Source organism: Nicotiana tomentosiformis, chromosome 2 (genome assembly GCF_000390325.3).
Source record: "Nicotiana tomentosiformis chromosome 2, ASM39032v3, whole genome shotgun sequence".
Taxonomy (NCBI): domain Eukaryota; kingdom Viridiplantae; phylum Streptophyta; class Magnoliopsida; order Solanales; family Solanaceae; genus Nicotiana; species Nicotiana tomentosiformis.
Genome location: NC_090813.1, coordinates 166,940,078 through 166,955,006, shown reverse-complemented (window position 1 = coordinate 166,955,006; position 14,929 = coordinate 166,940,078). Strand labels below are relative to the sequence as shown.

The window sequence follows — 14,929 nt, the reverse complement described above, 5'->3', positions numbered from 1 at the left end:
AGTCAACATTCGAGGATGAATGTTCTAAAGGGGGGAATGATGTTAAACCCCATATTTTCGTATGTGAGACTACGTTGTAAGTCAATTGATATAAGCTCAGAAATGAGATTATATTTGGAAGCATTTAAAGTAAGTTAATAATGTTACCTTGGAGGTTACAAATATTTGAGATCATGAATAACAAGTACCAAGAGGGTTGGAAAGATTAGAAGCTAAACCAATTGAAGAAAATAAGTTTCGTCGAAAGTCGACAAGTTTGGAATGTTATAAGATGTACTTTGGGGCAAGACTAGGGTTCTTAACATGATAATGAGGTTATGTTATGAGTTATTTTAGTCGTATGATATTTGTGTGCTACATTTTGAAGTCAAGCAAGTTGTGCAATAAAAGTTGGCAAAGGTCATCATAAGTTACATTCATAATGTGTTGAATATTAGGTCATATGTAGATGCGATTTTCTCCCAATATACTTGGAATTAAGGGATTACATACCTATAAAATTTAAGGTCTATGAGTCTAATTTCCAACGCATTAAACCGTTTGTCGATACAATGTTGGAGTACAGAGATATTCGCATTTTCGTGAAGCTGCGCAAGCAGCTCCCATGGGACCCACTTAGGCGGTGCTCGACCTACTTCACTTTAAAAAAAAATTGGACGCCTATTTTCTGCTCATTTTCGAGTCAACTTCGTTTCCAAACATCTCCTAACCCTTCTAATCAGATACCATATGGGTTTGAAGTGATTACACCATATTTCAACATCCAAAGTTAGTTCTAGTGAAGAACAACACCTCTTTGAGGTTGTGTTGTCATTGAGGTGGGCTGTATTTGGCTGAAATTTCAAGTTGTTGCTACTGGATAAGGTGAGTATAACAGCCTATTAAATGTGCTTAAGGTTATCTTGATGTTGATTAAGTTAAAGAGATGGACTAGACATGAACTAGTGAATAAAGTTGCTAATTGAGGATAGTTGGAGTTGTGGATTTTTTCTTTGTTATAAATATATGGTATAAGGCTGGAATCATTGATGAATGACTTCATTATCATATTAATGATACTTTTAAGTTAAATTAAGAAGTCTATAAAGGGTGATATGGGGTATACGGATTCCAATCGGAGCTTGCCGCTCTTCGTGAAGTAGTTGTGACTTGTTGTTGCTATATGGTGTCGTGTTATTGATATTTATATGTTGCTGGATTTCTCTAATTGTTGTTGTTGGTATTTTGTATTGGAGGAGGCCCTTGTTACAGGGGAGATGATGCCCAGATTTAGCTTTTACTCAACATTGATTTTGAATCTCCTTATGCTATGGTGGATTGAGTTGAGTTATTTGAAGAATTGTTTGGAAGGTATTAAGGACTCAACGGAGTTAAGGTATGTTAAGGCTATATCTTCTTTCCTTTTGGCATGATCCATATGATACAATGAAACGAGCAAGCACGCAACTTTCATAAATGATTATATTCTTAGAAGTACTAGGGTTGCCTATGTTCTTGATTCCCCATATGTCCTACTATCATATCGTTTGTTCATGGGTCTCATTACTTTCTGGGAGATCTTATTGACTTACTTCATTATGCATTGTATTTATTTATACATGTATATTAACCCATGACCAAATGGAGTTATATACGTGTATAGTATATGTATATGGGATATGGGGAAAGGGTATGGCGTTATATATGCACCACCACCTGATCAGCTGGTATACGTTGATGATTTCGCCCATAGAGGCCGAAATGATATTATGGGATGCCCTCAAAGGCTTGATGATTTTATGTACGCATATACCTATACATGATATGACATTTATAAGCATATGTATGACATTATAAATGTCATGATTCAAAGAACTATTCAGACTTACAGGTGGAGTTCTTCACTCCATGTTTCTTTCATGTCTTTTATATACTACTCGCATGCCTTACACACTCAGAACTTTATTTGTATTCATGTACCTTTTGACTCGGGATGCTACGTTTCATGCCCGCAAGTCTCAATAGACAGGTTGATAGTCCTCCTAGTATGCTAACAGCTCAGCAAAAAGTTTTGGTGCACTCCACTTGCTCCGGAGTTGCCTATTTGGTCAGTATGATTTGGATATGTATTGATTGGTATGGCGGGGCCCTGTCCCGACCATTATGAAATTTATATACTCTTAGATTTGTATAGATATATGTCATGTATATGGATGATTGTATGTCCTTGTCAGCCTATGTTTTGAGTGTATAAGTGATCATTTCGTCATATAGGCCCGTATGTCACATATATGAGTTTGTATACCATGTTGGGTCATCCTATGTCGAGTATTCCCTTATGTTTTATTCTGTTTATCTCATGAAGGCCCTTCTGGCCCATTTACCCATGATGGTATGATAAGAAAGATACGTTACATTGGTACTCGGTTGAGTAAGGCACCAAGTGCCTCTCGCGGCCCTGCAGTTTGGGTCGTGACACAGTCGATGCGAAAAAATGTCAATGCTTAATCCCGGCATGTCATCATATGACCATGCTAACACATCGATGTACTGTCGGAGGAGCTCAACTAGCTTTTCCTTCTACTCGGCTTCTAGATGAATGGTGATCCTGGTTTCTTTCACGTCTTCTTCACTTCCAAGGTTGGCCATTTCCGTTTCTTTGAGGTTGGGCTTTTTCTAACTCTCTAGCTGTTCGATCTCCTACGGGAGATTGTCTGGCATCATACTCTTGTCATACCTCTCGTAATATGGGTCATTGCGCTTGGCGGTTTCATTACATGTCACAATCGTGAAATGCGTATTTTTATCATTTTGATTACTAAAAAGAAAAGATAAGTATAAATGAATCGGTAAATAAAGTTGCAATATTTGAGAAAATGATTCTTTTTATTTCATCAAAAGAGGAACGTCTTAAGCATTCAAAAGAGGCAAATGACAAAAAGGTATAGACACGGTGCATGCCTCAATTGACCGTGCGCTTTTCAAAAGAAACCTTTTTACAGTTTCATACTACCAAGACTCCCGTTGAACCAAAGATGGACTGGTGGTATGATTCCACAACTCTTCCCTTGTTTTGGCATCCCTGATATTCGGTGTCTTGATGTCGGTCCCTTCACAACATTCTTCGATCATATTCACGAACAACATTCCCTTCCCGTTGATGATATCATCTTCTGGTATTGAACCCTGACCTAGACTTGAAACATGCTATCGCATAAAAACCTTTTTCCCAGAGCTACCGGTGTGAGCTTTCCCCTCCGGAGGCTGATATCCTATGCCGACCCTTCCTTTCTGCTCATTAAGTTCAATTGGCTTTGTGATCCCGTCCGACCTGGCTCCCAGCCTGTTCCTGGCATGTATACATATTTCATCATCTCCCTCATATCCATCTTGGATCTATACGGTGACCGCATTTCCAAGTTTTTTTTAGTCTCTTCCATTTCGGTAGTCTGCATGATTTCCACTACATGGAAAGCAACTCCGTCTAGCCCTTCAATGAATGGAACAATATGCTCCAAATAATCGGAGTAACCCCACTCACCGTGGACCACGATCTCCTAACATCCTCACTCAAATTTTGTGCATTGATGTAAAGTAGATGGGACAGCCCCTGCCATGTGTATCCATGGCCTTCCCAGCAACAAGTTGTAGGAAGAAGAGATGTCCATTACTTGAAACAATTTGGGGAATTCGACCAGACCGATCTACAAGGCCAAATAAATTTCTCCAATAACATCCTTTTGCGAACCGTCAAAGGCCCTCACCTTCACGTGGCTTTCCTTGACTTCCCTCAAATGAATTCCTAACTCCCTACGTGGAGAGCGGACAAATGTTAACTCCTGACCTTCTATCGACCAACACTTGGGATATCACTTTCTCCCCATATTTGACAGTGATATGAAGAGCTTTGTTATGACTTGCGCCTTCGACAGGAAGTTCGTCTATTCTAAAAGTGATCATATTTGCCTCGACCATTTTCCCAATTGTCACGACCAATGCCTCACTGGTGGTGTTTCTTGGTACACTTACCCCACTTAGTACTTTCAACAGGGCGTCCTATGACTGTAGGAGCTCATTAACAAATCCATGATTGATATATGTGTTGGGGTTTTCTTTAGCTGCTCCTCCACGAAGTACTCTTTGGTCGACATTCTCTTCTAGAACTAGGCGGCTTCTGGGTCTTTTATGTTCCTTCTTTGAATTTGCTCTCTTCCAAATTCCCACATTTGACATCTTTAGGAGTGTAGCATCTCCCAGACCTAGTCATACCATGGGTTGCTTTTTTAAATTATTCAATTCCGACCGAAATCCGTCGGTATTGTTAAAATATATAATTATTCATTTTTATTTAAAATTGTTAATTCCGACCAAAATCGGTTGGTATAATTTAAATAATTAAAATTTAAAATAAAAAATTTCGACCGAAGTCAGTCGATTTTTTGGGTAATTGTTTGGAAGAAAATAGTTGTTTTATAGCTGCACCGCCATCCAATAACCAATCACCTATAATGGAAGCATTGCATTGCTGCCATTCAACCAATAACAACAACAATAATAACAATAACAACAACAAAACAACAACAACAACAACAACAACAATAACAACAACAACTTCTGTGGCGCTCCCATTACCATGTTAACTTTTGGGATGTTTTGGTTGATTTCTATTTTCTGAGGTAGATAAAAGAAAGATGTTTGGTAAGTATTTGCTTCGGATCTTTAAGTGTCTTGTCAAGTTTGTTTGTCTTCCACAAAATTCATGTCGTTGGGTGCATGACTCGTTGACATTAGGGTGGTTTTTTCTGAGTTCACCAGTGCAAACCGATCGGGAGTGATCTATGTGTTGAATCGAAAGCGATTCATGAAGTCCTCTGCCATATCTTGCCAAGTTTTCCAATTTTGTGTATCCTATCGAGTATACCACGTGAGTGTTTCTCCCGTCAGGCTCCTTATAAATAACTTCATCCTTAGCTTCTCATTCCTCTCCACTCCGACTAACGTGTCACAATATGGCCTCAAGTGCGCTTGGGGATCATCACCCGTCCCATCTAAGATATCGAACTTTGGAGGTTTATACCCTACTGGCATATCCACATTCGTATGAATACACGAATCCTCGTAGTCCAAACTTTCACTTCTTCAGGCAACTTGGAGGTTCTTCATTTGCTTTCTCAAGATTTAAATCTGCTCAGATACTGACTCCTCTTCTTTACGCCTGGCTTCCATTTCTATCTCGGCGTATTGGTCAATCTCATAAGGCACCCTGACCGTGATAGGTGCTGTAAAGGTAGGTTCATAATGGAATATACAGGCGGAACATACCGCTCATGGGCGACGGTATGTGCCACAGGTATCTGCTGGTTAGTACTCTCTTCTTAGGTATCATATACTGAAAGTTAAAGGAATGCACGAGTTAGAGGAGGAACAGTTGCACAATTAGTTTCATCGCACAATCCATAATATCAAAAAAGGTATTGTTCCTAAATTTCCATGTATCCTCCAACTTATAGATGTGGTCAATAACACACCGATAAGAAGGACTCTACTAGACACGGCTCCGAGACATCCTAGGCCACTTTAAAACCTTAGGCTCTGATACTAAGTTTGTCACGCCCCATCCTCGGGAAGCGCGATTGGCGCTCAACCGAATAAATCTGGTCGAGCAAGCATGTTAGATACTTTCTACCCAATTAACCCATGATCAAGAAAAGACGTGATTTCATTAAATATATAGTAGGAATTTCATTCATACGACCCTAAACCGTTTCATTAGTCATTGCGCCTTTAAGTCTCAAAATACACATTTCTTATAGTTCAAGTGGAACAAGTGATCAAACACAAGTGGAACAAGTGATCAAACACAACATAACTTGTTTAACATTCCCAACACCCATGTACAACCCACATAGTGTCTACGAAGCTTCTAAAGATACAAAAGAGAGTAAAGATGGTGCTGGAAATAAGGCCCCGGCTATACCTCAAAAAGTGACCATAATATAAACAAAGGGTACAATAAATGACCCCGGAATGAAATTAGGCTCACCGAGTCCACTGAGAAGAGGATGCAGCATTATCTTTGATCAACCTTGTCTGCTATGTAACCACCTGCATCTATTTAAAGATGCAGCGCCCCCGAAAAAAAAGGGACGTTAGTACCGTCGAATAGTGCTAGTATGTAAAGCTAAACACCAACTCAATAGAATGAATAATAATACAAGAGGAACAATCAACAATTCAATAAGGGCTTTAAATAAGAGTAAAACAACAAGTTAAGGATCATATACATTTTCAAGACAAATTCCATATTATTAGGTCGGGTGACCTTTAGTACTAATATTCCACAATTCACAATACCTTCGTATTCTTACACGGAGTACGATCTCATCCCGATCGGCTAGGCCATCTCAATTGAGACATTACCACAGTTTCATTATAATTTCTAGCACAGTGCCACCATGTGTGCGGCATGGCGTCCGATCACGGCCCGATCGGCTAGGCCATCTAATTTGAGACATCAACCATTTTCACAATTTCATCCACAATACCACTGTGTTGTTACATAGAGTCTGATCTCGGCCCGATCGGCTAAGCCATCTCATTTGAGCCATCACCCATATTCAATTAGTCATCTCAATTCATATTTCTTTCCCATACTTTCAATACAATGGCACGAGTGGCCCCAATTATAAAGTTATTCTTGGCGCTACGTCGTATTTAATAATTCAAGTTCCTTTTCCACATTCCAACATTATTAGTATCAAACACAATAAGGCTTTCCATTCAAGATGTTAAATTTACATATGACCAATTTGGGAGTCTTAGGCACATAGAGGCTTTTCATACAGTTTGGCATAACAACCTTTATTTTGATCTTGACATGAAGTCTTAACATTGCTAGCGCATATTCCACATTTTGAACACATCCTCAAATAACAAGATAACATGATGAAGCATTTAGAATAAGGATTGAACTTACATCCTTCAACACAAACACATTATAAATCGCCAATTCTATAATGATCAAGGGCTTAGTCCAATTACATGAACACTGTGGGGTTCGATTCTAAGAAAAAGGGGGTTTAGCCAACATACCTCATTTGAGCTTCTCAAACTATAAAATGATCCGAAAATCTTATCAACTTCAATCTATTTTATAAATATAACAAGTTGTACCAAAATTAGGAAGATGCACATGGTTTTAGCTCATTTGAGCATATTATCAAACACTAGGTGTGCATCAATGTTTTAAGCCCCCTTTTGTGGAATATTCCATCCTTTCCCAGCCTACTCTCTACCAGTTTTTAGCATACAACCTTCCCACATACTTCAAGGATACATGCATGCAAGATAACAACCCCCACACCCAATAATTGCCTCTCTAATTACCCTATTTTTGCAAAATTTCGAAATTGAGAGCTAGGACATAGGTTCTTACCTTTAGGGTGAAGACTCACTTTGTTAATCCTCAATGATTGAGCAAGAACTGATGGATAATGGTTAAAGATTGCTCCACCACTCTAAGAACTCGCCCTCACACTCTAAAATATCATAAATGTGCTCAAAATGATCTATGTGGTGTGTTTTAACGGAATTGGGTCCGGTTTAAAAACCCCAAAAATGAAGCTCTGGAACAGGTTCTGCAGACGCATATGCAACCACATAATGGTTATGCGGTTTGGGAAATGACCGTGAAAATGGGGGCCAGAACTAGAAAGGAATTGGTCTGGTTTGCGGTCACTATACGAGCCCGCAGACCTGTTCTGCGGTCACATAATGCACCACAGAACGGTTCTGCGGTCGCATATAGTGCACCGCATGAACCTCCCTCCAAAAGGTCCCAAGGCGGGATATGCGACAAGAATGCGGCCCGCGAAATAGCTATGCGGTCGCATAATAGCCTCAAAATTGGGCATCAAAAATGCCCCAAAAATCTGCCCCACTCTACGACAAGTCTGCAGTCCACAGAATGGGCCGTAGAAATGCATACTTCTGCCCAACATTTTCCTTCAACTCCTAGTCCACTGGTCAACCTCTACGCCTACTTTGGCATCACGGAAATTCGAGTTTTTAGGAAAACTTTTTTTACGGGGCCTTACACACACTCGGCTGGATGAAACACTTGTCTAACAAATCCTTAAATTGCTCCTTTAGCTCCTTATATTCTGTCGGTGCCATCCTGTAGGGCAAAATAGATATAGGTTGCGTGCCTGGCATCACATCGATCCCAAAATCGATCTCCCTGTCTGGTGGGATCCTAGGGAGCTCATCCGGAAAGACCTCCGAAAATTTATTCACAACTGGTACAGACTCAAGTGTAGGTGCCTCAGCATCAGTGTCTATAACTAAGACCAAATGGTAGATACACCCCTTGTTAATCATTTTCGTGGCCTTAAGGTAAGAAATAAATCTGCCCTTTGGTACCACATCATCCCCATTCCATTCAATCACCGATTCATTGGTAAATTCAAACCTAACAGTTCTGGTTCGATAATCAAGCTTAGCAAAACATGAATAAAGCCAGTCTATCCCCATTATTAAGTCAAAATCGACCATCCCCAATTCAATTAGATTGGCCATGGTGTCCCGACCACGCACCGTGACAACACAATCCTTATAAACCCGCGCGGCCACAATAGACTCACCAACCAAAGTAGATACAGAGAACGGCTCATGAAGTTGTTCTGGTTCTATCCCAAATTTCATAGCAACATAAGGAGTGACATAGGACAAGTTGGAACTGGGATCAATAAGAGCATACACATCATGATATTGGATAATGAATATGCATGTGAAAACATCCGGAGAAGTCATTGAATCCCGACGCCTTCGCATAGCATTGATGGATCCTACCGAACTCTGTGCACCACCCTTAGCTGCACCATGCCTTGCTGGTACTGGGTGCCTCGAGCTAGAGGAAGTGTTGTTAATGTACTAGCTGGTTGCGCCGCACCCTTGCCTATGATCCGGAGGGACGAGCGATAATTCCTCTAGATGTGATCCCTCATACCATACTCATAGCATATAGGTAGGTCCATGAACCAGACCCCTAAGTACATCCTCCCACACTTAGGGCATGGGGGCCTCTGTTGTTGCTGGAATCTCCCTCCAGGCCGACCCTGCTGGTGTGGTCCCCTGTTGCCCTGACTGGGCTTGAAATGACTCCACTGCTGCTGACTGGGCCCTGATGGCTGTGCACTCATCGAAGATTGAACAAATTACTGAGATGGACCTGATGACCCTCCCCTAATTACCGACCTACCACCATCACCACCTGACGAATCACCAAAGTCGCCTGCGAACCAGGCCTTGCTGCTACCCTCACACTCCATTCTATTTTTCAGTTTATGATTCTATGTAGCTTGAGCAAACGCCACCATCTTCCTATAGTTCATATTAGAATTCAAGGTAGCTATAGTGGCCTCATTAATAACCAAGGGGCTAAGGCCCTGCACAAACCGGCGCACTCTAGCCTCCATAGTGTGCAACATGTGAATAACATACTTGGACAGGAGCGCAAACTCCATATGGTACTCCCACACACTCATGCTACCCTGCTCCAAGCTCTAAAACATAGCAGCACGGGCTGCCTTAGTCTCAGCAGGCAAGAAATAATCTATAAAGGCATCAGTGAACTCACTTCATCTCGCCAGAGGGTTCCTTTCCTCACGGGACTCCTCTTACATCTCAAACCAAGAATAGGCCACCCCTTTCAGGCGGTAGGAGGCCAACTCCACTCCCTCCATCTCCGTAGCATGCATAACTCGGAGAGTCTTGTGCATCTCATCAATAAAGTCTTGGGTGTCCTCCTCAGGATCAGTAACTGTGAACACTGGAGGATCCAACTGGAGAAACATGTTCACCCTGGAACTCGCGGAATCCCCTGGTTGACTAGAAGAAATGGGTGCAACGTTTGATCTTTGGGCCTACGAAGCAACTATCTGAGCCAACATCAGAAACACCGGGACCGAAAGCTAGGGCTAGAGGTGGAACTGGAATATCAGTTGGAGGAACCGTTGCACCCTCGGTGGGTGTAGGATCTGGTAAAGTCTGAGCAGGAATAGTAGAATCAGGCGGTGTAGTAATTGGGGGAATATCCTCACCCCTCGGGTGCTCTCCCGCATCATAAAATATATAATCAACTGCCACTCCTGGGTGACATTGGCTCCTTGTCGAGTTCTTGCCTTTTTCCTAGGTGCCATGTACAGAAAGTTAGAGCAATGCACGAGTTAAAGGAGGAACAATCTTACAATCAGCTTTATCGCACGATCGAGAACATCAAAGAAAGGTATTAGTCCTAAATGTCCAAGTAGCCTCCCAATTATAGATGTGGTTGAAAACACACTGATAAGAAGGACCCTACTAGACACGGCTTTGCGACATCCTAGGACACTTTAAAAGCTTAGGCTCTGATACTAAGTTTGTCACGCCCCGACCTCGGGGGAGCGCGACCGGCGTTCAACTGAGATAACCCGGCCGAGCAAGCCTGCCAGATTTCCTTCTACCCAACTCACCCATAAATAAAGGAAAGATAAATTTCATTAATTAACACCGAGAGGATTCATGAACAACACAAATTACATCACCATTAGTTAGTTCATTTTAAAATCTCAAAATACATACACTTTCATAGTTGAAGTGAAACAAGTGATTCAAATACAACAAGACTAGTTTGACTTTCCCAACACTCATATATACAACCCACACTGTGTCAACGGAGCCTCTAATAGATACAAAAGAGTACAATGATAGTACCAGCAACAAGGCTCCGGCTATTCCTCAAAACATAATACACACGGAATAAAAGATGCACGACCCCAAAATGAAGTGGGGCTCACCAAGTCAACTGGGAAGAGTGTGTACCGCTATCACTGGTCTATGCCTCCCACTGTGGAACCACCTGGATCTATTAAAGATGCAGCGCCCGGCAAAGGGACGTTAGTACAAGTCGAATAGTACTAGTATGAAACCAAAACACCTATTCAAGGACTTGGAAATACAACATAAATATGATGAATCATGGTAACAATAAAAGGGCTTAGATAGCCGTTAAAGTCAAAAACATTTATTAAGAACTTCCAATTACATTTATAAATTTCAAGTTGGTGGTCCTCTGTAACAACCTTTACACAAAGCGGTCCCTCCGCCTCACCCCAATGTATGCAGGTGGTGGTACAATCACAATTCCATACACTCTACACAAAGATGCCCTGCAGCCTCAACCCAATATATGCGGGTGGAGGTGTAATCACAATACCACAACTCTATACAAAGCGGTCCTGCTGCCTCACCCCAATGTATGCGGGTGGAGGTGTAATCGCAATACCACAACTCTACACAAAGCGACCCTAACGCCTGACCCCAATGTATGCGGGTGGAGGTATAATCACAATACCACAACTCTACACAAAGCGACCCTAACGCCTAACCCCAATGTATGCCGGTGGAGGTGTAATCATAATACCACAACTCTACACAAAGCGGACCCGCCGACTCACCCCAATATGTGCGGGTAGAGGTGCAATCACAATACTAATCTCTATATAAAGCAGCCCCACCGCCTCACCCAAACATGTGCGGGTGGATGCGTATTCACAATGCCACACTTCGGATTCCCGAAACGATAATAGTTTCTACAAAAAAATTCTCTTCCTGTCACGCCCCAAACTCGGGGAGCGCAACCGGTGCTCAACCGAGAGAACCCGTCCGAGGAAGCCTATTAGATTTCCTTCTATTCAAACTCATCCATGAATAAAGAGGATATGTACTCCATTAATCAAACACCGAAAAGATTTTATTAACAACTTCCTTTTCATTCCATTAGCAGCTTCAATCATAATTTCCAAAATATTACTAGTTTATAGAATTAATGAAAAACATGACTTCCAAATACCAACATTTCTAGTTCAATTCCCAATATAAACCCCAACCCACAACCTGTCTATGGAGCCTCTAGGTACAATAGAAGAGTAATATGGAAATGCCGGCAACAAGGCCCCAGCTATACCTCAAAATACAGTACATGAGAAATAAAAGATACATGACCCCGAAATGAAGTGGGGCTCACCAAATCAGCTTAAAAGAGTGCATTGCTATCACTGATCAATGTCGCCTGCTGTAGAACCACCTGCATCCATTAAAGATGCAGCGCTCCTGGCAAAAGGGACGTTAGTACTGTCGAATAACACTAGTATATATAGCTAAAAGTCCCCTTTCAAAATAGAATTCCCATAGAAGAAAAGGCAACACATAGAAACAGCAAGTCACAATCAACAATATCCAAATCTCCAGTTAAAACTTAATAATTTTCAAAATACGAACTTCATATACAATTTTGGTTGGAGATCATTAGCACCGATATACCATCATCTTTGTTAGCACGAAGTCCGATCATGCCCGATCGGCTAGCCATCTCCCCACGAACAATATGGTTTGACATGTGATGCAAAAGAAAGTTGTTACCAAGAGTAATACCACCATGTGCGCAACATGGCGTCTGATCTCCACCCGATCAGCTAGGCCGCCTTCCCACATATATGCCGTGTAGGTTGACATTTCCAATCCACAGTTGTTACCAGTTTCATCCCAATTAAGGGGAATAATATCAAAATTTCTCCAATATTTTAATTTCATCCCAAATAAGGGGAATAATCACAATCCCCCCATACACCGGCACATGTAGTTTCAGGTGTGTGCCTTATGACCCACCCTTCATCGGTTTTGCTAATGATAATCCTAAAAACATTTTTGATTTGATTTGCACACAGAGAACCGGCACATGTAGTTTCAGGTGTGTGCCTTATGACCCACCCTTCATCGGTTTTGCTAATGATAATCCTAAAAACATTTTTGATTTGATTTGCACACAGAGATAACATAAATACAATTGTACTCACATCAACATCGTTCACATTGTATAAATTCTCATTAGTAGTTTCAGTCATTCACAACGACAATATTTCCTTGGCTCAGTAGGCCATTCACAAGATTCTTTATTCCTGGCACGATAGCCGTATTTTATATTCCACACTTTCACCTCTTTCAATTTCAAGATCACCATCTAATATCAACAAACGGAATATTTCGGAAATCACAACTTTAAGTTCATTATAAATGAACAATTTAAGCATAATAGATTTCTTTCCTAAAAATGGGGTAAAATAATTGGCAATTGATGCGCAAGTTCAAATCATCAACAAGTGACACCTAATTTATTTTTGAAATACATTTCCCCAAAAATGATAATGTACAATTTCAACATATGATTATATAGAACTCGAATCACACTGGATATATTTATAAAGCAAAGCATTGTTAAAGCAGTCACTAATGGGTATGAATTGAGTACAAAAGCTCTTAGGCAAATTCTATTTTCCAAATCACTTTTAAAAGGTGGAGTTGAGGCTCATTTCATAATTCTTATCACATATTCTCATTTCATTGTCACCACTCGCCACAACTATAACTTAAATTCTTGGCACATTGGCCACACTCTATTTCTTCAATCTGCTTATTTCATTTTCAAGCATCTTTAAAGATTATCAACAACAAGACACTTCCAATCAAGACATTAGGTACACATATGAGCAATTATGAGTCTTAAGCATATCAAGTTTTTCTCACCCAATTGGTATACTAGTTTTCATATAAACACGACTCAAAGCCACAATATTTTAATATGCAAACCATACTTTGAACATCTATCTTTCGACATACGGCTCATTCGGAATAAACAAGTTTATAGGGAATCAGCCGGAATATAGAAGTTAGGAATCTTGAGCCAATCATACTTGATCTTACAGAAATATTATGTATATCTATTCTAAGAGAGAAAGTTTAGCCAACAAACCTTGCTTTGAGCTTTCCTTAAATTACTACAACTTTTCGAAAATTCTTGCAATCCCAATCTATTTTGAGACATAACAAAATTGAACTATAATTATGAAGATATTCATGGTCTCAACTCATTTGAGTATTTTATCAAATACTAGCTGTGCAAATTTAACTACAAGGCTCTTCTACAAGATTTTCTTCACTTCACAACCCAATCTTTACTTATTTGAGCTCAACAATCTTTCCACAAACCTTATTAGTAGAAGCATATATAAATATTACTCTTACACCCAAGAATCACACTCCCAATCACCCATATTTTACCCTAAACTCGAAATTGAAGACCAGGGGTTTGAATCTTACCTCTTAGATGCAAATCTTGTGAGATTTCCTTGTTGGATTTCATAGCTTAGGCATGATCTTGATGAACAAAACACTTCATCTAATTTCTCTATCTAGAACACTCTCACTTCTCTCTAAAAAACCTTAGACGATTGCCCCAAAATAAGCCCCAAAGCCTATTTATCAAAATGGGGTCGGGTTATGAAAATAAAAAAATTAACCCTCAGAAATCAGGTCTGCGGTCGCATAATGGACCACAGAATGGCTATGCGGGTCGCAAAATGCATCGCAAAATTGGTGCCAAAAACTAGGTTGTACTGGTCCATTATGCGCCCAGTTTGCGGTCGCATAATCACTTCTACGATCGCATAATGGTCACAGATTTGGTCGCAGACTCGCATTCTGCCAGCCTTTGGTAATTTGGTCATAACTTCTTGTAGGAATGTCCAAATGACGAACGGTTTGAAGAGTTGGAAACTAAACTCAAAGGCTTTAATTCTACAGGTAGAGCATCTCCTAAGTAGTTATAGTTTGGCATCAGCATGCGTTTGAATTAGGATCTTGTGCGAACTCACTTGAAACTTTATCCCATCATAAAATTTTCATTTTGACTTATCCTTGGGGATCTTCTTAGACCATAAACCATTCTTAATGCACATCATACATATATTATCATGATCAATTGATATCATTCATATAATAGTCCTTGTCTATACACAAAATAATATAATTAGCGTACATCAACTTTCTTAATAGCACTTAAGTACTTCAAAATATT

At 40.4% G+C, this 14,929-nt stretch overlaps 1 protein-coding gene across 1 annotated transcript; it reads right to left on the bottom strand.

Moving 5' to 3' along the window:
- Positions 1–8,061: 8,061 nt before the first annotated feature.
- LOC138906025 (uncharacterized) lies at positions 8,062–8,511 on the bottom strand. The gene has a single exon (XM_070194543.1). It carries the CDS (start codon positions 8,509–8,511, stop codon positions 8,062–8,064), a length of 450 nt encoding a protein of 149 aa, XP_070050644.1.
- Between the last annotated feature and the right edge of the window lie 6,418 nt (positions 8,512–14,929).

Coding starts and splice junctions, on each gene's coding strand:
- LOC138906025 (XM_070194543.1), bottom strand. CDS start 8,511: ATGGGGATAGACTGGCTTTATTCATGTTTTGCTAAGCTTGATTATCGA.